The sequence below is a fragment of the Onychostoma macrolepis genome, chromosome 02, assembly GCF_012432095.1.
Source record: "Onychostoma macrolepis isolate SWU-2019 chromosome 02, ASM1243209v1, whole genome shotgun sequence".
Taxonomy (NCBI): domain Eukaryota; kingdom Metazoa; phylum Chordata; class Actinopteri; order Cypriniformes; family Cyprinidae; genus Onychostoma; species Onychostoma macrolepis.
In genome coordinates this window covers 34746777-34772062 of record NC_081156.1, presented here as the reverse complement: position 1 = coordinate 34772062, position 25286 = coordinate 34746777, and the positions used below count along the sequence as shown (strand labels likewise).

The 25286-nt window shown below is 34.9% G+C and overlaps 2 protein-coding genes across 2 annotated transcripts in view; both read left to right on the top strand.

Moving 5' to 3' along the window:
- Positions 1 to 19125, top strand: part of pias4b (protein inhibitor of activated STAT, 4b) — a 35760-nt gene extending 16635 nt beyond the window's left edge. The window contains 11 exon segments of the mRNA XM_058795911.1: positions 12396 to 12741; positions 13004 to 13039; positions 13042 to 13087; positions 14104 to 14145; positions 14254 to 14347; positions 14978 to 15103; positions 16549 to 16654; positions 16992 to 17065; positions 17681 to 17841; positions 18557 to 18696; positions 18771 to 19125. Of these exon segments, the coding sequence (XP_058651894.1) occupies positions 12396 to 12741; positions 13004 to 13039; positions 13042 to 13087; positions 14104 to 14145; positions 14254 to 14347; positions 14978 to 15103; positions 16549 to 16654; positions 16992 to 17065; positions 17681 to 17841; positions 18557 to 18696; positions 18771 to 18928 (1329 nt within the window). The 3' untranslated portion in view covers positions 18929 to 19125.
- A 959-nt stretch (positions 19126 to 20084) lies between these two features.
- Positions 20085 to 25286, top strand: part of map2k2b (mitogen-activated protein kinase kinase 2b) — an 8150-nt gene continuing 2948 nt past the window's right edge. The window contains exons 1-7 of the mRNA XM_058795948.1: positions 20085 to 20868; positions 20951 to 21161; positions 21839 to 21985; positions 22281 to 22358; positions 23161 to 23212; positions 23811 to 23935; positions 24919 to 25132. Of these exons, the coding sequence (XP_058651931.1) occupies positions 20780 to 20868; positions 20951 to 21161; positions 21839 to 21985; positions 22281 to 22358; positions 23161 to 23212; positions 23811 to 23935; positions 24919 to 25132 (916 nt within the window). The 5' untranslated portion in view covers positions 20085 to 20779. The remainder of the gene's footprint in view (positions 20869 to 20950; positions 21162 to 21838; positions 21986 to 22280; positions 22359 to 23160; positions 23213 to 23810; positions 23936 to 24918; positions 25133 to 25286) is intronic.

The following is a 25286-nucleotide window of genomic DNA, read 5'->3' as shown; positions in this document are numbered from 1 at the left end:
ATTCCTTTTCATAGGTAAGATTATTGAAAAGGTAGTTTTTAATCAGCTGAACAACTACTTAAACTCAAATGGATACCTGAACAATTTTCAATCTGGTTTCCGAGCACATCATAGCACAGAGACAGCGCTTATTAAGATAATAAATGATATTCGCTTCAATTCTGATTCTGGCAAAATATTAGTGCTGGTACTACTAGATCTTAGTGCTGTGTTTGACACTGTTGATCATAACATACTTCTAGAAAGAAAACTGGGTCGGGCTTTCTGGGATGGTACTCAAATGGTTCAGGTCATACTTAGAAGAGAGAGGTTATTATGTGAGTATAGGAGAGCATAAGTCTAAGTGGACGTCCATGACATGCGGAGTCCCACAAGGCTCAATTCTTGCACCACTCTTGTTTAGCCTGTATATGCTCCCACTAAGTCAAATAATGAGAAAAAAACAAATTGCCTATCACAGCTATGCTGATGATACCCAGATTTACCCAGCCTTATCTCCAAATGACTACAGCCCCATTGACTCCCTCTGCCAATGCATTGATGAAATAAACTGTTGGATGTCCCAGAACTTTCTTCAGTTAAATAAGGAGAAAACTGAAGTCATTGCATTTGGAAGCAAAGATGAAGTTCTCAAGGTGAATGCATACCTTGACTCTAGGGGCCAATCAACTAAAAATCAAGTCAAAAATCTTGGGGTGATTCTGGAGACAGACCTTAGTTTTAGTAGTCATGTCAAAGCAGTAACTAAATCAGCATACTATCATCTCAAAAACATTGCAAGAATTAGATGTTTTGTTTCCAGTCAAGACTTGGAGAAACTTGTTCATGCCTTTATCACCAGCAGGGTGGATTATTGTAATGGTCTCCTTCCAAAGAAGACCATTAGACAGCTGCAGCTCATCCAGAACGCTGCTGCCAGGATTCTGACTAGAACCAGAAAATCTGAGCATATCACACCAGTCCTCAGGTCCTTACACTGGCTTCCGTTTACATTTAGGATTTATTTTAAAGTACTTTTATTCATTTACAAATCACTCAATGGCCTAGGCCCTAAATACCTTGCAGACATGCTCACTGAATATAAACCTAACAGACCACTCAGATCATTAGGATCAAGTCAGTTAGAAATACCAAGGGTTCACACAAAACAAGGGGAGTCTGCTTTTAGCTATTATGCCGCCCGCAGTCGGAACCAGCTTCCAGAAGAGATCAGATGTGCTAAAACATTTTCCACATTTAAATCCAGACTCAAAACTCATCTGTTTATTTTTAAATAAATTTTTATATCTTGTTTTTATTATTATAATTTTTTAATTCCTTGTTTTTAATTGTTGTGACTTTTTTTTTTAAAATGTATTTATTTATTTTATAACGACTTTTTCACTTCCTTTTATGTAAAGCACTTTGAATCACCACTGTGTATGAAATGTGCTATATAAATAAACTTGCCTTGCCTTCTTGCCTACTGGCTGAAAAATGAATGTGACTCTTAGACAGCAATGATATGCGATATCTGAACTATTATTTTAATAATAGGCTAATTCTAAACATTGCAAAAATTTGTTTTAGATTGACGCATGTAGCACAGGATAGACAGGGTACGCAACTGTTACTTATGTGACTTACTTGATATTTTTTAAAAAAGGGCAATAAATTGCAGAAAACAACTCCTTGCGGTCTCGTGCTGTCTGTCTGACACACCTAAAGCGCGCACACAAGCAGTAGTAAGTGCTGCTCCATCTGAAAGCACTGCGAGTTTGATTTATTTATAACGTGCATTTGAAAAACAATCAAATATCTTTCCAAACATGAGAAGCATTTATGAATCTCTTGGCCAACAAAAAACATTTAAAGGGTTATGTCTCCCCAAAATGAAAATTCTGCCATTTAGTTACTCACCCTCATGTCGTTCCGAACCTGTAAGACCTTCGTTCATCTTCAGAACACAAATTAAGATATTTTTGATGCATTCCAAGAGCTCACTGAGAGGATCACATACATAAACAACGTATGCTGTTCTGTGTCAGCAGCACCGTATGCGGATACGCTGTTTACGTTGTTTATGTTTTGATCTAAACGTAAACAACATATCTGCGTACATATGTTGTTTCCATGTGTGATACTCTCCGAAATGGCGCTATAGGGTGACGCGGAGGAGACGAATTGTTGAATAAAGTCATTATTTTTGTTTTCTTTAAGCACAAAGTATTCTGGTAGCTTTAAAACATTATAGTTGAACCCCTGATGTCACATGGATTATTTTAACGATCTCCTTGCTACGTTTCTGGACTTTGATCATGTAAGGATCCTTGCTGTCTATGGACGGTCAGAGAGCTCTCGGAATGCATCAAAAATCTCTTAATTTGTGTTTCGAAGATGAACAAAGGTCTTTCGGGTTTGGAATAACATGAGGGTGAGTAATTAATGACAGAATTAAATTTTTTTTGGTGATCTCTTTAATGTTTGAAATACAATTCTTCTGTGAGATTATGTGGCATCACATACAGAAAAAGGCATGCAACATATGTCATAGTATTCTATGCTATGTCAATTAGCATTGCATTTTAAATATAGTAAATATAAATTTGTAATAAGAACTCTGATAAACCATATATCACCATAGTCGTGTGTTTATTAGTCACGTTGAATCAATGAAAGCAGTTCAATCTTCTATTTATTCAGCTGCAGCAATAGGGATTTCCTGGAACAAGGTGCATTAGCTTTCTTCTGCAGGGCATATTGGAGTTTTAGTGCGAGAGCGCCCTCTGGCCTTCGGATGGAACCGTGCTTCACTGACGAGCTGCGCTTGACTGAATAACCTTTGACTGAAGTTGTAGTGATGCTTTCTTTTCCAAGCAAGAATGTTAAAAATATGCATTATGTAACTTAGTTTTTAAATATAAATTAAATTGATTTCCCACACTTAAAGCAATGTCGTATCACATATCGAATAACGCATTATTCAACAAGGTATTGCATATCGCATTTTTCTTCAACATTGCATAACCCTAATCAAAAGCATTTTTTAAAGTCAGGATATTCATTTAGATTCATTTAAATCATTTAGAAATTCATTTAGGACTGGCTGCATTGAAACAGTGGCTCATTTTTGTTTGAAACAGTCTGAACATTTTCTAAACAGTAAGTGCAAATTGTCACAAATGCATCACAACACTATTTCTCTGCAAAATGTAGTAAACCAAAACATTTAACTCCTAGCAATACATCAGTTTAATTGATTTTACAGCATGACGGTCATATCCAAAGTTGTATGCCAAGTTCATTTTTGTTCTACTATTCTACACTGATTCCGAACTACAGTATACTATTCAAGAATTTCAGTTTTGTTTTACACAATGTTTTTTTTAGACGCAGTAAATTTGTGATACTTGTTTCATTAATGCAGTATATTTGCCAATTTAGCAAACATTCCATTATAGATATTTATGGAATATACTGTACATGATGTCTGACAGATTAACTGATCTTTTTTGCATATGATGAGTCACGTGGAAAAAAAAAAAAGTTTAGAAGCTGTGAAGAGTATGATTGTTTTACTGAGAATCAACTGATCAGTTTTGATCAGCAAGCTATTTGCATTTAGTTACTGCGCAAGTGTAGACAACTACACTTTATAAGTGTGTACCACTTTTTTGCACAAATACCAAAATGTGCAATTTGTTTAAAGGGGTCGTCGGATGCCCATTTTACACAAGTTGATATGATTCTTTAGGGTCTTAATTAAAAGTCTATAACATACTTTGGTTAAAATTTCTCAATTGTAGTGTAAAAACACCTTTAGCCTGTCAAAATCAGCTCTGTTTTCAGCAAGCCGTTTTTTAGTCCATGTTGCTTTAAATGCTAATGAGCTCTGCTGACCCCGCCCCTCTCTTCCGTGGAGTGACAAGCAGTACTGTTTACTTCAGCCGCAAAACTGGCTAAGGTTAATCCTCTGCGTCTTCAGCGGCTCAGATGTCGGGAGTAAATGACAACTGCTATATTCATTATTACATCCAACAACAAAACACCTCAATCGCTTAATCGAAGACATCTTGTCTTCCCCTGCAATGGAGTCGACACATTAGCAGACAGCTCTCAGCTCACTCAGGGCTGGTCTAAGGTAAAACGGTCTTGTCAATCAACTATCGTGGGAGGGGCCTGTGCAGAACTACATTCTGACAGGGCCCTCAGAACAGCCTGATTTGAGAAAGGGGATTTTAAAATAGGAATTTTAATAAAACCTCTGGGTAGATTTTTATCATTATAGGATGGATGTGTACACACACTTCCAACACACATTTATGTTCAAACAACTTGAAAAGTGAATTTTGCATCTGATGACCCCTTTAAGTGCGTAATAAATTCAAATCATATAAACCTTGCCAAACAGACCTAAGCTCAGAGGTAGAGAAATGTTATAATTACAGTGTAGTGTTAGTCTTATTTTTTTATTTTTAACATAACGGTTCTTCACTTTATTTTAGTTTTTTATACTTATTTTTTATTAACCAATTTCTTCTTTCAAAACATGCACATACAAAGATACAGTGTCTTGATTTGTACATTAAAAAAAAAAAATGTTTGTAGCATATCTACATTTTACAGCATGATCAGAAAAATAAAGAGAAGAGACAAGAAAGGTGAAAAAAAAATAATAATAATAATAAAAATACACCACTATAATGAAACCCACAAAACCAATGAACACAGAACGTCAGCCTTGGATGGGATCAAAATCTTCAAGAACGACAAAGAGTTAACCAGCCAAATCACCAGCTATTCCAACTAAAAAAAATTAATACCTTTTTTTTTTTTAAAGTAAAATAAATTCTCATATCTCACCCAGCTCTTTCATTAAGGGTTTCCATTGCTCAACAAACAGACTCATTCTGAGTCTTAAACTGTGTGTTATTTTTTCCATCTCATAGATTTCTCTCACTGTCTGTAAGCATTCCTCAAAAGTCGGTGGCCTTTTCTGAAGCCATTTAATTGTAATATTCTTCTTTGCTGCAGCTAGGAGTATTCGTAGGAGGTATAGTCTCTTCTTACTTTTTATTAAATCTGTCTTAACTCCCAAGATAGCTATTAAAGGGTCTCTGGGTAAATTAACTTGAAAAATTTTATTAACGAAACCAAATTAGGGGGTAACACTTTACAATAAGGTGTCATTTATTAACATTAGTTAATGTATTAACTAACATGAACAATGCATTTATTACACTATTTATTAATCTTTGTTAATGTTAGTTAATGAAAATACAGTTGTTCATTGTTTATTCATGTTAGTTCACAGTGCATTAACTAATGTTAACAAACACAACTTGTGATTTTAATAATGTATTAGTAAATGCAGAAATTAACATGAACTAAGTATTGTTCATTCTCAGTTCATGTTTACTAATGTTGTTAACTAATGAACCTTATTGTAAAGTGTTACCAATTAGGGATGTTCATTTTAACCGTTAACCTACCGATAAGAATTTTGACCGATTAATACAATCAGTTAAACGGTTTAAAGTCACTTATTTTTTTTCATTTTTTTTTTTCAGTAATTTATCAAGTTATTTTAAAAGGTTTACTGCATGGTTAAAATAAGCAACGCGTATAAAAAAAATAAATCGATAATAAAAAAAAAAATAATAAAAAAAAGTTTTTTAGAGAGAGAGAAAAAAAAACATGAGCCTATAAATTGCATTTTATTATTTCATTCAGAAATAGGCCGACGCGAATTACAAATATTATAATAAACACTGTAAACATAGCTATGCTATTTTAGTTCCCCTCACTCCGCAACAAATCCTTTCAATTAACAGTAGGCTATTTAGAAAAGAACAAGAATTAAAAATGTAAGAAGCTATAGCGACAAACCAAAACGAATTAAGGCTAAAACGAAACTGAAACCAATGTTGGGTCTCTCCGTCAACACAAAATCAAATGTTTCCGTATTCGCGATGTATTTGAATGCCAAAATATTATTTACCTTTTATGTAGGCCTACTTCACTCGCGTTCCAATATCCACGTAAAACAAAATGTTTTGCATAACTTCACGGCGGTACGGTGATAACGCTTACCGCACAGATTTTACTACGTATTTAAACTGAGCAGTGTTTTGTTTTTTTCTCTCTCTCCATATGTTTGACTGATTGTTTTTTTTATATATAATGATAATGAACAAGGTAGAATGCTAAACTGTGTGCGGCGCTGGAGAAATCACTTGATTTGTTTTTATTTTTTCCTTCTAACAGTGGAAGCAACTACTCCTTTTAGTCATGAAGATAATCGGAATTGTAAAAGATTAGGGTTGTTTGCTGCTTTTTGCGCATGTAAAATGAATCCCCGGAAAACAAATGTTAGTATTTTTAACGGGTCACAGACACTTATTCTTTCTAATTAAATTTTAGTTCTAATTTAAAATAATCTTGTCGGTTAACGGTTAATAATCGGTTAAGGAGCGTCGGTTGTCGGTTAGGAAAAATAACCGAAATGAACATCCCTAAACAAATACATTTGTCCAGTAAGGAAGTAGAATAGGGCATTCCCAAAAGATGTGTGTATGCGTTGCTACTTGTTCTCCACACTCCCTCCAGCAAGCACTGGATTGACTTGAATTAAATTTGGCTACGATTTGGGGCGTTCGAAAAAAACCGATTAGTCAGCTTCCAATGGTATTCTCTTCAGATTCTACTACATGTTATTCTGTGTGTGTCTGCATGTATTTCAGCCCAATTCTCGTCAGATATCACTACCTTGAGCTCCTTCTCCCATTTTAATTTTACATAATGTTGTCTTTCTTCATGTCCTCCAGAGCCCTGTAAATACCACTAATTGGTCTAAGGATCTTGTTACCATTCTGAACATAGTCTTAGTCTTATTTTAAAGTTGCAAACTACATTAACACTTAATACTCTTCAGTAACTACCCTACTACCTAGGTGAGTTGTGAAAAATTCAGCTATTTTAAGCAATATTTGTGGGTTCAGTACTTCAAACCAAATATGTAGAAAAAAAACATGTAGATGTTTTAAAAGGAGAACCTGCATTTAGAAGATTTCGGTTTTATAATTTAAAATTCATCAAAACAAATTAAAATAGCTTCTTTTTTTTTTACTTTTAAATCTTTTATATTAGTATATTTACGGCACAAAAATAACCTTAACTCTAGTTTCTATTTAAAATACAGTTATGAAGTATTGAAGGTCAAACCTGAGTAGGAAAGTGTCCTTCCTGATTCATCTCTTCAACTTCAAATGAAACTTTTCAGCACAATGTGCAGCTATTTATAGGTTGTGATGTGACAATGTAATGCATTCCTCAGATGAGGTGTGTGTATACTATAAAGCCGTTATATCCAGTTCAGTAAATATTTCCAGTATACAGTTCAGTATATTAACTATATAGTTCTGTACATAATAAAAAATATTTTTGCCAAAAATCTGTTACAAAACATGCTCAAAATATCCCAGTAAAGTAAAAAAAAAAATTGTTAAATTGTTTTCTTATGTTACACTTAGAACATCAACAATATTTTTTCAATGTATTTTTTTTTAATTCATAGAAGTTTTTCACTATATTCATTATACTAATTGTTTAAGGGTTATGTATTTATTGATTTTTAACATTTATAATTGTTGCATTAATCTTCTACAACTTTATTTGAGAGGGGTTTTTGTGAGTATTTAATGTATAGGTTTGTACAACTTTCATTGTTCTTTTGACAATTATTTGATTATGAGTGATTTTCTTGCCTGTTATTCAATCCCAGCCAGTCAGAGAAGTTGTGAAGATAATTAAATGAGGAAATTACTTACCTGAAAACATAAGGAAGGTTCAAATGAATGTTCAAAAGAAGAATGTTGAAATTAGCACCAGTTAAAAGAACTGCATTAACACAACACACAACAATACACATGATACAACGCATATAATGTGTGTGTGTGTGTGTGTGTGTTTATATGTAACTTTCGCCAAAGGAGCATTGACTTGAAGAAAATCTCGACTATAAACAGACCTGGGTATAGATTGCTCACAAATTGTAGTCCATTACTGATTACATGATGGAAACTGTAGTTAGTAATAATCTAGGTTACTCATTTTAGGTAATGTATTCTGATTACTTTTTAGATTACTTTTACATCACTTTTATCTAAATTGTTACTTCCAGTTAAACACATTGATATAAAAAGCAAAGAGAAAGAAAATGTACTCAATTTTTTTGAGAAGATCATGAAATGCATTAAACTTTCATTGTTCTTTTGACAAGTATTTGCTTGTGATTTACTTGATTTAGCCTATTTCCCAGCCAGTCAGACAAGTTCTGAACATAATTCAAAAATTACTTGCCTCAAAACTATTTTTAAACTTGTTTTATTTTCATTTTAAGATTACAGGAGCATATATATAAACTTATAAAAGGAAGTTTCAAATGAAAGTTCAAGGAAATAATGTTATAAAATGAATTTAATTGTTTTACTGGTACTTTATAGATTAATCATTTACAATTTGCTCTTTGTTGCATGCGAATGTCATTTTAACTTGGTTAACCTTTGTTAACCAATCACACAGTTAAATACATAAACTCTAGATGGCGCAGGCTGACTGGTGTTAATGTAACTGATGATATTCGCAGCGTTAAGCAACTTGGCACAAGCTGATTGGTTCATGTTGCATACGCAGCCAATGAGCTTGCTTCTTTACATTTAAATGGCTGGTTAGCATCCACTTGAGCATTTTGCAAACGTCACAACCATTACCATGCTGAAATCTTGAGTTGTCATAATTGAATTAGCATTATGACAAAGATGTAAAAGCATTAGATAAATAGACACATTGATAGACATTGGTTTATTGATCACAGGAAAACCTGATTAGCCCCAAACAATTAAAAGGGCTGCATAAACACAATACATAATGTTACGCTGATGCACAGTATACAGGTGCATCTTAATGAATTAGAATGTTGTGGAAAAGTTCATTTATTTCAGTAATTCAACTAAAATTGTGAAACTCGTGTATTAAATAAATTCAGTGCACACAGACTGAAGTAGTTTAAGTCTTTGGTTCTTTTAATTCAATTCACGATCTCAACAAATTAGAATACTTGACCAATAAAAAAAAAAATTTTTAGTGAATTGTTGGCCTTCTGGAAAATATGGTCATTTACTGTATATGTACTCAATACTTGGTAGGGGCTCCTTTTGCTTTAATTACTGCCTCAATTCGGCGTGGCATGGAGGTGATCAGTTTGTGGCACTGCTGAGGTGGTATGGAAGCCCAGGTTTCTTTGACAGTGGCCTTCAGCTCATCTGCATTTTTTGGTCTCTTGTTTCTCACTTTCCTCTTGACTCAGATTCTCTCTGGGGTTCAGGTCAGGAGAGTTTGCTGGCCAGTCAAGCACACCAACACCATGGTCATTTAACCAACTTTTGGAGCTTCTGGCAGTGTGGGCAGGTGCCAAATCCTGCTGGAAAATGAAATCAGCATCTTTAAAAAGCTGGTCAGCAGAAGGAAGCATGAAGTGCTCCAAAAGTTCTTGGTAAACGGGTGCAGTGACTTTGGTTTTCAAAAAACACAATGGACCAACACCAGCAGATGACATTGCACCCCAAATCATCACAGACTGTGGAAACTTAACACTGGACTTCAAGCAACTTGGGCTATGAGCTTCTCCACCCTTCCTCCAGACTCTAGGACCTTGGTTTCCAAATGAGATACTAAACTTGCTCTCATGTGAAAAGAGGACTTTGGACCACTGGGCAACAGTCCAGTTCTTCTTCTCCTTAGCCCAGGTAAGACACCTCTGACGCTGTCTGTGGTTCAGGAGTAGCTTAACAAGAGGAATACGACAACTGTAGCCAAATTCCTCGACACGTCTGTGTGTGGTGGCTCTTGATGCCTTGACCCCAGCCTCAGTCCATTCCTTGTGAAGTTCACCCAAATTCTTGAATCGATTTTGCTTGACAATCCTCATAAGGCTGCGGTTCTCTCGGTAAGTTGTGCATCTTTTTCTTCCACACTTTTTCCTTCCACTCAACTTTCTGTTAACATGCTTGGATACAGCACTCTGTGAACAGCCAGCTTCTTTGGCAATGAATGTTTGTGGCTTGCCCTCCTTGTGAAGGGTGTCAATGATTGTCTTCTGGACAACTGTCAGATCAGCAGTCTTCCCCATGATTGTGTAGCCTAGTGAACCAAACTGAGACCATTTTGAAGGCTCAGGAAACCTTTCCAGGTGTTTTGAGTTGATTAGCTGATTGCCATGTCACCATATTCTAATTTGTTGAGAATTGGTGGGTTTTTGTTCAATGTGAGCCAAAATCATCACAATTAAAAGAACCAAAGACAAACTACTTCACTCTGTGTATTGAATTTATTTAATACACGAGTTTCACAATTTGAGTTGAATTATTGAAATAAATGAACTTTTCCACAACATTCTAATTTATTGAGATGCACCTGTTACAACATAAATCTTATTCATATGTCTCACTTTGTGCAAAGAAAGATTGACTTAATGAAAATCTCCACTATAAATGTTTGTACAATAACGCTGCATGCTTCTATTAATTGTATGCATCTATAGCTGAAATAGTCAAACCTGTTTGTATAAACTTCCTATGTTTATACAAAGCCCAAATGGTTTGTTAAAAATTATTTAAAAAGTAAATAAAATCATTTTATCTAAAGTAAGTTTTTGCAAAACATACCTAATTAGAAAAGTTTTTTAATATATTTTATTTTGTTAGTTCCTTTCTTTCTTTGTTTTTGGTTCTAGCAAAAAAGCTATAATAAAATGTGTGGCGAGAGAGTAAAAAATGCAATCAAACTGTAGGCTACTATTTGTTTGAGAGCACTTATCCTTAATTCTGAAAATACAGCTAGGTCTAGTGACCTTCCAGAGCTGGGTGTACCCAATTTTCTGTTCTTCAATAGGCTATTCAGTTGGTCAGATTGTTTAATATTATCCCAGTTAAGATATACTGGGTGAAAAGTAAGGGCAGACTGTGTGTCATTATTCTTTTGCATCAGATTGCGTGATATACATCTTAAGACTTTAATCATGATTGACAGTGTGCTTTAATTACTGGATTATGCTTGTCACATTCAGAAATCATTACTGACATGCAAATTTGAAATAGTCTGCACAAACCCAAGCAAGCCGTTGCACTAAAAAGGACACTATCCACATTATCCATCAGTTTTATGGACATTTCCGTTAACCCAACACAACGCAACGCAATGAAGTGCAAACTTTAAAATACAGGTAAAATCAATATGGAATTTAATAACAAAGTGTTTATCAGGTAGATTTAGGGGTAGGTTGTAGGGAGGGCTTTATCATCCAGGCATAAGGCAATCTAACTACAACACTTATATTGCAAAGAATCTATTGTTAGCCAATTTGCACTTGGTGTAAATAACATAGAATCACTTAGAATCCATTTTTTTGTAATTTGAAAATTTATCTGAATTAACATGTTATGAAACACTTAACTTGGCTTTTAAAATAATTATTATCCCTGTTTTTTTTTCAAGGTAATAAACTCCTGAAACCTAACTATTTCATAAGGAACTGTGACATTATTTCTTATCACTGAAAATAATGTGAAGAAGAAAACCTTGCCTTGGAAAACTGTACCAAGTTATAACTTTCTACTTTTCTTATAACTTTTCTAAAAAAATAAAATAAAATAAAATAAAAAAATGGCAGACTTGTTTGAGAAATTTAGATTAAATTGTGTGTAAATGTGTATGTCTCTAATTTAATGTTACTAGTGCTTCACTAGTGCTCGTTTTCATATTAATTGAGACGCGTTCACTTAGAAGTGTTATCGCTTTCATTTTATGTTTAATTGTTTTTAACCCTCTTGTTGCATTCTAGTTTTTTTTTTAAGACTTTTTTTATCCCTGCAAATGTTATTTAATTTCATGATCAAAAATTACCAGTTCCATTGAAAATGAATATGTGGGATCACAAAAAAGATCACGTTTATATCTTAAGTAACAAATGATTCAGTAATATCAAACTGGCAGACAGATACTCTACAGCTGATAAACCACACTGTCTCTGTGTAGTGAAGGGAGAAGGTACTAAAAGTGTGAGGAATGTGTTCTGTGCTCTGTGCTTTGATGTTTTTGATTGTTTTTACTGCTGAAATTCTGCAGACAGACCATTAAACACCCTATAATATTTTTTTTAATGCAGATATGTTTTAAAATGTCTATTGAGGTCAAATCTTAAGGTGTCTGTACAGAAAATAAACCCACACTGAAAAGTATTCACTGGAATGACCTCAAGAATTATAATGTAAGTTATTTTGTTCGTCATAAATTTATCCTGATTGGTAATGTAAACACTCTGTGATGTAAAGTTCATCAGTAACTCATCTGTCCTGCAGGTGATGCTGGAGTCCTTACGGGTGACGGAGCTTCGTCTTCTGCTCTCCAAGATGGGCAAGAGTAAAAGCGGCCTGAAGAAGGATCTCATGAAGAGAGTCGTGGATCTGCTGCACAATGAATGCAGTCCTGAGCTGCTGTCTGCTGTCCGAGAGCTGCACAAACTCCGACAGGTTTCCAAAGACGCCCACAGGAGCTCAAAGCCCAGTCCTGTAGAAATCATCTCCATGCCAGCATGCGTCTCACCTGAGAAACCCCAGACACCCATATCAGTCCATACAGAACCACAGATGATCGAACTGCCTTTCTACCAGACACTGGACACCATTCTGTCACCTACACCTCTGGGTATGATGCATATGTGAGAAATCTAGCTTTTAATCGTGCATTCAGTTTTTATTTATGTTGTCATATTAATTGAGACACTAAATAGCATAATAATTTTACTAATGCACAAATTAATTTGTCACACATCACGATTATGTAAGTGCACTGCAACAAGGTGATAACAAAAATCTAAACATGTACCCTTTCTCTTATTAAAATCAGTTTGAACCTATGTTTTTGATGTAGAACGTCTGTATGTGCATATATTTTCTCATGTTTTCAGTGCCCATGTGTGGAGGAGCCTTGCAGAAGTCAGATTTTTATTTCATCTCAGTGCAAGTCAACAAGCTCAGATCCAGAGCAGCAAGTGAGTTTCTGTCGCTCTTTATTTTTCATCAGAGCCTTAAAGGGATAGTTCACCCAAAAATGAAAATTTGATGTTTATCTACAGAAATTGAAATCTACACGCTAATACACACTATACTCATAGTCACACAATGCTGATGTTGTTAACATTAATAATTTGAGAATAAAGTATAACAATAATAATAATTTGCACGGTTTGATGTGATGTGAGCTAACTGTCCGTTAGATTTAATCACCATTGGTAGTGCAATTTTATTATAATGCTTTTTTCCTCAATTGGTCAGAACAAAGGTGGCAGATTTGTTACTTGTTCAGATGACAATATACGGTGAAAATTCTTATTTGGGTCATATATTCCAAGACGTAGGCCTGAATCTGTGATTGTGAAGTACAGTAAACATCCACACCGGTGCGTGACTGACATCTACACATACTCTTCAGAACATTAGATTCATCCGCGATGGATTATTTCAGCTAGTTGGCAAGAAAACAAAACGGTTGGGAAAAAACCAAAGACAAAATGATGCCAAAAACACAATAAAATGACAAAAAGTGCAACAAAATTAATAAAACCTAAAATAATTATTATTAAAATTTTTATTATTAAAAATAAAAAAATGGAAAATATCAAAAAACTAATTCAAATCATTAATAAAAACTATAGTACTGTTTTAAACATGGCTTTCATAATTATTCACACCATCGGTAATGGCGGACTGCTGCTTCTCCCTCAGGACTGTGTCTATGCTAATAAAGCAGAGAGCTCACAAATGGTCGGGACTTTTTCCCCTCAGTGACGTGAACAGAGCGAGAATCTGAAACCGCTCGTTTGGAGAGACTGTTCATGATTTATTGGTATTATACAAAAATGAGTGGGTGGATTTTTAACATTTATAGGCAGGTTGATTTCACACACTGCGGCCACACAACTGTATTCAAACACCTAATAAAAGTGATATTCGCATAATAGGTCCCCTTTAATTAACTGACTCCTCCTTCTTTATTTCCTTCCATCAGGTCGTCTCAGTCCGGTCCAACATCAGTTCAAGTGGTGCTCAGGTGAAGTTTTACTGTGGCTGTCTGAATACTTCAACATGTTTGTTTGAGAAATTAAATAAATCACACATTTGGCCCACATTCATTGTAAAAAATGTTGTTGTTCTTCAGGATTTGCTACAGTGAGAGCGTCGGTGTTGAAGAAGATCAGTATCCACCAAACATCGTAGTTTCAGTTAATCACTGCGCTCTCTGTCCCATACAGGTGACACATGACAGCAAAACTTTATTTCTCTATCAAATGCAAAAAAGGTGTTATTAACATAAAGCCTAATAAACCACCTGTTGCCAGACCAAGTTTACATATGAATAATAGTATCCTCTTCCAGCTAACAGAGAACGTTATCAGAACATTCTGTCAAGGTGCTTTCAAAGTTAAGAGCAAACATTCTTCCAGTTGCGTTGAAAGAATATTCGTTCAAAATGATCAGAAACGTAATTCATGTATTGTTCATTGAGCTTTTTTAAAACATGTTTTAGTTTGAAGTTCGTCTGACGTTTTTAAATGTTACTGCTTGTTCGGAATGTTCAGAGAACATTTAAAAGTAACATTCAATTTTTGTTAAATTATCAAATGGAATGTTTAAATGGAATTAATCATTTAAAAAACACCTTTTGAAATAATAGAACATTCAGAAATACCATTTTCATAGCTTAATAGTAACGTTAAAAAAAAAAAAGTTAAATTCTAGTTGTCTATAAACAGTCGAGACGTTGAAGTTCTGATGATGGCTGGGTTTAAACCGTTGTTGGTTACTTCATTGTTTCTGAATAATTGTTTTGACATTGTTCATTCATTTAGCTTAATTTTGTCATTTCTACATCTTATTCCCAGTCTACCTATTCATCTGATAAAACAGGGACTGAACCTTCTCGTCCGTGTCGTCCGATCGACCTCACGCCTGATTTGTATCCTACATTCACAAACCGATTCTCAGTGATCTGGGGACACTTCGGCAAGGTATGTTCTAGCGGAGATACTTTTGGAAGTCCATTTCTGTCACCGAATAAAAAATAAAACGAGGTAATCACGAGTTCACATCTCACAATTCTGAGAAAAAAGTGTCAGAATTGCGAGTTTATATATTTATGTGACCCTGGAGCACAAAACCAGTTATAAGGGTCAATTAATTTGAGATTTATACATCATCTGAAATCTGGATAAATAAGCTTTCCATTAATGTATGGTTTGTTAGGATCGGACAATATTTGTCTGAGATACAACTATTTGAAAATCTGGAATCTGAGGGTGCAAAAAAATCGAAATATTGCCTTTAAATGACGCCTTTAAAGTTGTCCAAATGAAGTTCTTAGCAATGCATATTACTAATCAAAAATTAAGTTTTGATATATTTACGGTAGGTAATTTACAAAATATCTTCATGGAACATGATCTTTACTTAATATCCTAATGATTTTTGGCATAAAAGAAAAATCTATAATTTTGACCCATACAATGTATTTTTGGCTATTGCTACAAATATACCCCAGCGACTTAAGACTGCTTTTGTGCTCCAGGGTCACATATATCTTACAAATCTGAGTTTTTAACTCGCAATTGCTAGTTTATATCATGCAATTCTGACATTATTTCTCGCAATTGGGAGTTTATAATCACACAATTCTGAGAAAAAAAGTCAATTACAAGTTGAGAACTTACAAATGCAAGAAAAAAGTCAGATTTATGAGTTTATATCTCGTAATTCTGAGAATAAAGTCAGAATTCTGAGATAAAAGGTTGCAGTGACCTTGTTTTATATTTTATTCAGTGACAGAAACAGCTTCCATAGTAAAGTTTTTCTGTCCTGCAAAATAATGCTCAGGAGTTTTGTTGTTAGACTTTATTGCAAGAAGATAAGAAAGCCGAGATGCAGGACATCTGAGCATCTCACTCACAGTTTACACTTTTATACAGTTTTCAGCCAATGATCTTATTGCAGATGTTCTTTTTGGCTCATCTTCAAACTCTTGCTACAATTACTTCACTTTATCTTCTTGCTTTCTTTAAGACTGCCAAATATCTTATCAGAAAGTGATTATTCAGTGTGTTTGCCTCAATATTTATATCAGAAGGCCATGTTTGAGGGCAATGTGACCTAAAAGAGCAACCTAGTATCAGAGCAGATGCCAGCTGCAAGCAGCTTCAGCTAAAATCCCATTCTTTCCCGTGTAACTTCTCTCACAGTCACGCAGGTCATGAGGCCTTCAGAACATATCTAGCTTTCATAGCATTCAAACTACATCTACAATAGTTTTCTATAGGATAAATTTAATATTTCATCAACATCCGTCTCACAGAAGTCATCTCACATTATAATATTCATGAGGAGGCGGGTCTATCCATTTGACTGACCAATGGCAGATGAGCAGCGCATGGGAAATGTTAATGTATTTGTGTGTGTGTAGAGTTATTCAGCGGCTGTGTATCTGGTGCGGCTCGTGTCGTCTCAGGATCTGTTGGATCAGCTCCGCAGGACCGCGGTGGAGCAGCAGGAGCTCTGCAGACGGAGAGGTGAGTTTCATTATAAGGGATGTTTTAGCTCTTCCATGCTTCTTTTAACATGAATGCATTGGTAAGTTTTTCTGTCTGCAACTTTAATCAACTGCTGATAGACCAGAATTGACCACTGAACATCAGTGAAATGTTCCAAGACCAGTCTTGAAATTTGAGTTGGTCCAAACTTTGTTGTGTATGTTTTACATTAAGAGAAAGAAAAAGAAAATTCATCATTGTGTTTAGTAAGCAGATCTTTTCTGTAACATATTCTGTAACATTTTGTAACATTATTATTATTATTATTATTATAAGTATATATTTTATTTATTTATTTATTTATTTATGTTGACAGTTTCTGAGAAGTTGCGCTCTGATCCAGAAAATGAGATTTCTACTACAGGTCTGCAAGTATCACTGATCTGTCCAGTAAGTAAGAATTCAGGTATTTTTGTCATTTTATAAAATTTTATTTCCACTACATCTCAAATTATATATGGCATTATGTATATTTGACAGCAAAAAATTTTCAGGAATGTTTATTTAATGAAGTTGTCAGAAATCTGTTTGTTTTATTCAAAATCAACCCATGTAATTGTCGAATAGTGTTATTTAATATCACTGATATTGTTGCAATTGTGAATTAAATATATTTTTATATTTTCTGTTTTCACTTTAATTTCAATCAAAGTTTTAGTAGTTTTATTGTGTGTTTGTAATTTTCATTAGTTTTTTAAAATATGTCTATAAAGTTTTTATTCATTTTTATTTATTTGTTTTAGTTCAAGATAAACTTAAAAATAAGTGTTGCCTAGGCAACTAGCTGAAATAAAATCTTTTTTAAATATTTTATTTTATTTCAGTTAACATTTTAGTTTCAGGTAATGGAAGTGTTTTTATGGTTTTAGTGTAACTCTTTTAAAGAAGCAGCCATGACTCTTTATTCCTCTGTGAAACACGAGATACAGACACAACAGAGCACTTTCACACTAGCAGTGAGTCTGAATCTCAGTGTGTTGCTGTCTGTCTGCATGTGTCTTGAAGCTGGCAAAGATGCGTATGTGCGTTCCCTGTCGAGCTCGAGGCTGCGCTCACCTGCAGTGCTTCGATGCTTCCTTCTACCTGCAAATGAACGAGAAGAAGCCCAGGTGGACGTGTCCCGTGTGCCACAGATACGCTCCGTTTGATGAGCTGCGGATCGACAGGTAATCTCACCTGCAGCCAACCATTATTACTGCTCTGTTACTGCTTTGCTGAATTGGTACGATTACAACTGTATAAATGTAATGAGATAATGTTTTCAAAATAAATGTTTTGAATATAGAAATATGTAAAAATTGTTGAGTGAATCATTTATTCAAATGATTCGTTCAAAGGAGCTGATTCAGTCATTAATGAAACAGTTCTGCTTTTGATTTGTTTGGAACTATTTTTGTTGGCAAAATAAAAAAAAATAACTTTTTTCTTTCAATTTAAAATGTAAATTTAAAACAATGTGTATTTTATTTTTATAAAATCAATATCACTTTTGCAATCATGCACATATTTGTTAAACCAGCTCTCTCGCTCTTGTGATATTGCTATCATGTTATAATATAAAAAACAAGATCTCATACAAGTACTTTTTTGCAGTTATATAGTGAATCTTGTGTGCATTTGTAGCTATCAATTTGGTAACACAATGCACTGTTAACAGTAACAAATAAATCGAATTAAAAATAAGTTATTGATTGCATTTGAAGCAGGAATTTTTTCATCCAATCACAGTAATGATGTTAACAAATAAATGAAATCCATGCAGTTGTGGTCTTGACCGGTCTTCAATAAAATCCTGATTTATCTTACTCTGAGACAAGACTTCAAAAAATGGTCTCAAGTCCGATCTGCTGCAGTTGCTGTTTGTTTGCGGTGTTCTTGTAGTTTGCTGTGTGAAGTTCTGGAGAAATGTGGTGAAGATGTGGAGGAGATTGAATATCTGTCTGACAGCAGCTGGAGAGCCGTGAGACACGACAAGAGCGACAAAAACAAAGAATCTGTTCAACATCAACGGATCAAACACAGTAAGATCAGCTGCATTCATTTCTCTGTTCTCATGATAGAAGAAGAATGATCTGATTTGATTTTCCCGTGATAGATTGTAAACCGGTGGGCAGCGTTATCGTGGATCTGACTCAGTCTTCCTCCGATGATGAAGATTTCCACAAAGAAGAGACTGTTTCTACACATTTAGACGACAAAAGTGTGCTCTTCAGAAAATCTGGCATAGTTAAAACTTCTAAACCCAAAAGTTGAAAAACCCAGGTCAATACTATTAACTGAGCTTTAAGTATTAGATTTTAATATTTGTTAATATTACCCCTGACAGTAATTTAGAATCACATTTCCAAATGTTTTTAGCATATAAGGCTGAATTGCAATGTGAAGCTGTTGTCATTCAGTCATTGTGTTCTGCGTGTTGTCAGATGTGTTGTGTGTGTTTTCATTGTGATGCCAATAAAGTTTCCTTATTAAATGGATAGTTCTGACTCTAAATTGTATTGAATATATGAGTTAAAACTTATTCAAAGCCATTTTAAAATTACTTTGCTCACACATTCTATACATATATATATATATATATATATATATTATATTGTTGGTATGACATTTGTATTGACAAAGCATTTGCAGCTTGCCTGCAATTAGTATGCAAATAAAAATAATAAAATATAAATCGTTGCAATGAATTATGTAAATACACAACAAAATTACTAAAACTTTTGAATTAAAATAAAAAATCTAATTCAAAATAAAAATTAAATTACATATTTATATGGTAAGGTAATTTGCAATTAACCATAACATTTATACAGCATTTATTTATTTGTTTGTTTGTTAAAAACTTAAATTGTTATTTTGTGTGAAAAGTACAAACTTGTTTTAATATTAATTTTATCATTAATTAAAAAGGGTTCATTAAGAAGAGTAATGCGAATACAGCAAAATAAATGTTTTTCAGTTCAGACTTTCAAAAGTTTATTGTAACGACACAAAGTAAATGTATTGCCATAGCAGAGCAAAACAAGTCATTATAACAATAATATAACAATGATTCAATATAACAATAGTACGAATCGAGTAAATAAATACCATAATAATAATAATATAAAATAAAATGGCAGAGCAGTGTAAAACTGTATTTTAAAATAATAAAAAAAATACATTGAAATAAAAATAACAATATGCATTAAAATAAACATATTAAAGACCCTGATGATAAATATAAAAAGAATATTCAAAAGTAATTTGTCATAATTTTTCATATTGCCAGAAATCAATGACGGATATTATTTTTAAATCACAATTAGTGAAACAACAATAACGCTGTAGAATGTAAAAAAATAAAAATAGCAAAATACGATATTAATAAAATGCCAAATGAACTTTTAGCCGCGCGTCCCTCTCTGATCTCGCGAGAGTTGGCGCGGGATCTGCACTCTTGATGTTTCCGGTAACCTGCGGAGAGCAGCTGGGCCGAAGCTCACCGCGCCCTCTTCATCCTCAGCCTCCTCTACCGGGACATTCCGCTCACCGGGACCGGCTTCACTCGCCACGGAGCTCGGGAGCTCATTTACCGTTACATGAGAGAGACAGTGAGCACTGACAGACGCTTTAAACCTCAGCAGACACTCAGACCGATGCTAGCAAGCTAACAATATCCTCTCGCGCGGACCGAGAAATCAAAATAATGCGTTTATTTATTACTCCTAGCACATTTATACTGCTTTTATAAAGTGAATGTGCGTTTTCTCAGGCACACGTGTGGTGTTATGTGTGTTTGCGACAGTAGCACGTGTTGTTTATAGGTTACAGGTGATTTTACTGTTTGATTGTTATCTCTGTGTAATATAAGAGTCCGCGTCACGTTAGTGTGAAGTGAATGTCAGCTCACAGCAGAGACCTTCATACTCCTAGTGTTTTAATACAATAATGATCAGAGCTGGACAGGTTGAGGAGTGTTTATAGACTGATTAGGTTAACAGTAATCAGATCTAGGAAATTATCAGCTCGATGACAAGCTGTAAATCAGAGTTATTATACAGTAAAGCTCAGTCTGAGCTCACGTTAGATTAAAGGTCTCCTCAGCCTTTTCAAACATCAGCCATGGCTCCGAAAAAGAGACCGGAGCCCATAGTTATAACCACAACCGGAGAAGCACAGACGACCTCTACATCCATCGATGCAGCGTCAGAGTAAGTATGCAGTCCAACCTGGAAAAAGAAGATTGTATGCATGTCACTTGACGTCAATTTCTTTCTTTTTTTTTAACCTCAGAGCGAATCTCGAGGCCCTGCAGAAGAAGCTGGAAGAGCTGGATTTGGATGAGCAGCAGAGGAAGCGTCTGGAAGCTTTCCTCACGCAGAAAGCCAATCTGGGCGAGCTGAAAGATGATGATTTCCAGCATATCTGTGAGCTGGGAGCTGGAAACGGAGGTGTGGTTAATAAAGTATGCCACAAGCCCTCTGGCCTCGTAATGGCCCGGAAGGTGAGTCACCCACATTTTTCATCAGAAACATTTTGACTAAAGCCAAGCCAAACAACTCAAACAACTGTATTTCTTAGTGTAAGTTTCACATTTCAGCTTTTAAACCCTCCATCTGTTCTGCTAGACTTTCACAATAAGTGTATAGTGATGAGATATTATTGTAAGTTCGTATCGCCCTGGTTCCCTCAACAGGAGAAAATCAGCTTTTGAAGCCTAAATACAATCGGCAGAAGTAAAATGCTAAACATAGGCTGTAAACTCTTTCAGTCTTTACTTAAAGCATTTTCCATGAAAGTTTGAGTCAGAATAGTTTGAAAAGTGTGATTATAAACAATCTTGTGTGTGGATGAGTTTACCTGTTCGGCGTGACGTTTAATGTCCTAACAATTGTTAACAAACGCTTTAAATGCTTTAAAAATCATTAGGAGAAATTACTGGATTTTATGTCCTAGAATAAAACATGAAAATATCTTGAACTTGTATGAACCACAGATTTTATTTCCATCGTTTAACCCAAAAGCAATTTAAAAAACACAAACTACAAAAATACATCATCACATCTCTCAATGTTTCCTGTTGATTTTTACAAGCTGAAGGATGTTGAAATTATTTTCTGACAGCATGATGCTGTCCGAGACATAATGAAAATACTCTGCTGCATGTGTGTGTTTCTGTAGTTAATTCATCTGGAGATCAAGCCGGCCATCAGGCTTCAGATCATCAGGGAGCTGCAGGTCCTGCATGAGTGTAACTCTCCGTACATCGTGGGTTTCTACGGAGCGTTTTACAACGACGGGGAGATCAGCATCTGTATGGAGAACATGGTACGTTTAGTAGCTTTTCCCCCAAATTTTTTCAGACAAACCCCATTGAGCTAAAATATTTACCTGAAGTCCGTCTGAGATTTTAAGTCATTTAACAACAGTGTCACAAGTTTGTGGCTCTCTGATGTTGTTTAACAATCACATGATATTCAGGTACATAAAATATTTAATGTTTTTTAGTATGCGTTTTATTCTGATGTATTCTGTTTGGGGAACCCTGCAAAACTTCACAACTAGGGCCCTTTAAAAACTCTAATTGTGGTTATTGGTTTTGTGTGTTTCTCCTTGTTATCAGGACGGAGGCTCTTTGGATCAGGCTCTGAAAGAGGCTCGCAGGATTCCAGAGGAGATCTTGGGAAAAGTCAGCATAGCTGTGAGTGTGTTTAATCGAATAATATATATATATATATATATATATATATATAAATATATAACTCTGAGTTCACTTACAGAAGCCCAACTTCAGATTGTTTGAGTTTGTTCGATGTGTGTACTAGGGATGCACTGATACAAACCAAGCTTTTTACGTGGTTTATGTGTAATGAGTGGTTCTCTTCATTATTACAGGAAAGCATCATGTGATTATTGTACCGCTGCACTGGAGCAGCTCTAAATGTAATAAAGTGAAAGATAAAATACAATAAAGAAATAGAATCTACAGTACATTTTAATTTAGCGTGTAAATGACTAAAGGAAACATCTATTTACTAAAAGAATTTTGCAAGCTAATATGATTTGTATTCTTTTGGTTTCTCTGCCCAGTATGTTTACAAATTACATATGCATCAAAATACAGGTGTCGGGAATCATTGGAAAGTTTTAAAAATGAGAAAAATGTTTCAGTGTTGTAAAAGCTCATTATGATCTGAAGTTGTCACACATTTGACTGCTTGATCTTTTTTTTTATAAGAATAATTCCCCCCAAACCTTGAAAAATTTACATCTGTAAAAACAAAAGGTGATGTTTAGCACAATCTTCATGCTGCTCTTATTCCAAAGGATGGAGCAAATCTCCACTGAAGCTCTCAAATGTCATTCTTGCTCTTGTTTTATGGAAAAGGAGCAATTTGGATATTCTGAAGTTTCTCCTGTTGAATCCACAGGAAAAAAAAAAAAAAAAAGTTTTGGAACAACATTTATACTCTTTTTCTTTTTTTTTTCTTTTTTTCAAACAGGTTTTAAGAGGTCTCACTTACCTTCGAGAAAAGCACCAGATAATTCACAGAGGTAAAAAATAAATAAATAATTAACCCTTACTTTTTCCCCCAAGGAGCACATGTGCTCTTAGATTGAAATGCATAGGAGCACAGTAAAACACTTTAGGGGCACAATGAAATGATCAAATAAAGTTTTTTCTTAATAAAGAGAAACAAGGAGACATTTACAAGCAGAATAATTTATTTAAAAAGTGCAGTGAGTGTTAAATATCTCCACTTCATACTGCATTTAATAATGAAATTATTTATAGGCCTACTTGAAAGTGTCTGAAATGTGTATAAATACTGCATATTGTTACTGTGACAATAGAAGCCATATTTGGACATAATGTGATTCCTGTTTTTTCATCCCCCAATGTAAGACCTCTTAAAATGAGAAAAACATTTGTTGTACCACTTACGATATTTAAGCCTTTTTAAGGACCCACGGGGACTTTTTTTGCTCCTAAATAAAGTTTGTACACATCATTTGTGGTCACAAATGCAAGTGCAGTGCTTGCAGAGTCTAAACCAAACACTGAAGTAAGTTTAGAATGTGTTAAAATAATTCTGTATCTGTCAAAAATAAGCACTAATAGGAAAATAAGACTGTCTTTTCTTGTTCACAGATGTGAAACCTTCAAATATCCTGGTCAATTCCCGTGGGGAGATCAAACTGTGTGACTTTGGCGTGAGCGGGCAGCTCATCGACTCCATGGCCAACTCTTTTGTAGGAACACGCTCGTACATGTCGGTATGTTTCCACTGGTGTTTATAGTGAGGATTGTTTTTTTTTTTTCTAAACATTGTCATACAGGTTAAGACGACAGTTCAATCTTTCATTATAACTGGATCAATAAATAAAAACAAAAATAAATAATACATAACACAAAGATAACTCACCCTTAACAAAAAAATAAATAAAAATTACAGCAATAACATACTTGTCTGTATAATCTCAATGTCCATTAATTCCACAAAAGAGTCACCATCTAGACTTTGCTAGACTGCAAAAAGTCATAGAGCACTTTCCAGGTGGATCAGAATACATGACGTTTGTTTTTCAAAAAATATCTTGCCTCATCTTAGAATCTTTTCTAAGGTGAGGCATGAGGTCATCCCCTTTATCCATTGAGACACGCCAGGACTTCTTTCCAAGAACATGCAATTACACGTTTAGCTTCCGACAAACAGAGAATTAACCACAATCTTTCATGTTTGGTCATTTTTGAAACTCAGAAGACAAATATGTAATATACACAACCTGGGATCAAGAGGAATTACTTTACCAATGATTTGACTTACAATATTCAATATTTTAGCCTAGAAGCAATTAACTTTAGTGCATTCCCACATTCAATGGAATAAAGTTCCCTTCTCTTGTTTACATTTGTAACATACATCAGGAATATTCGGGTTGAAGTGATGTAAATTAACTGGAGTGATATATTGTCTACTCTACTGTTTATACTGAAGCAGTCTCAAATGGGTGTTCATTGTCTGAGCTTGGGCTGTTTTTATTTAGGATTAGGAAGGATTGTTGTTTAAAGAGTTTTCAAACTGAGTCAATACATGTTATATTTGTGTGTGTGTGTGTGTCTGTCTACCTGTGTGTGTGTGTGTGTGTCTCTGTCTACCTGTGTGTCTCTCTGTCTACCTGTGTGTGTGTCTCTGTCTACCTGTGTGTCTCTCTGTCTACCTGTGTGTGTGTGTGTGTGTGTGTGTGTGTGTGTTCAGCCGGAGAGGTTGCAGGGCACTCATTACTCGGTGCAGTCAGACGTGTGGAGTATGGGACTCTCTCTGGTGGAGCTGGCCATCGGCCGCTATCCCATTCCTCCACCCGACGCCAAGGAGCTGGAGGGCATCTTTGGCAGGGCAGTGATGGATGTTGGGGAGGCAGGGACACACAGTACGTCTCCTCGACCCAGACCCCCCGGCAGACCTGTCAGCGGTGAGAAAGCGTTTCTTTATGGATGGCAGCAAGACTTCAGGGACGGTCGGAGTCTGTGCTACTACTACTGTCACCATAATGGAACTGCAAAAATGAGACAAAAAAAGAGTTTTGCACTACTGATCAAAGATTTTTATAATGTTTTTGAAAGAAG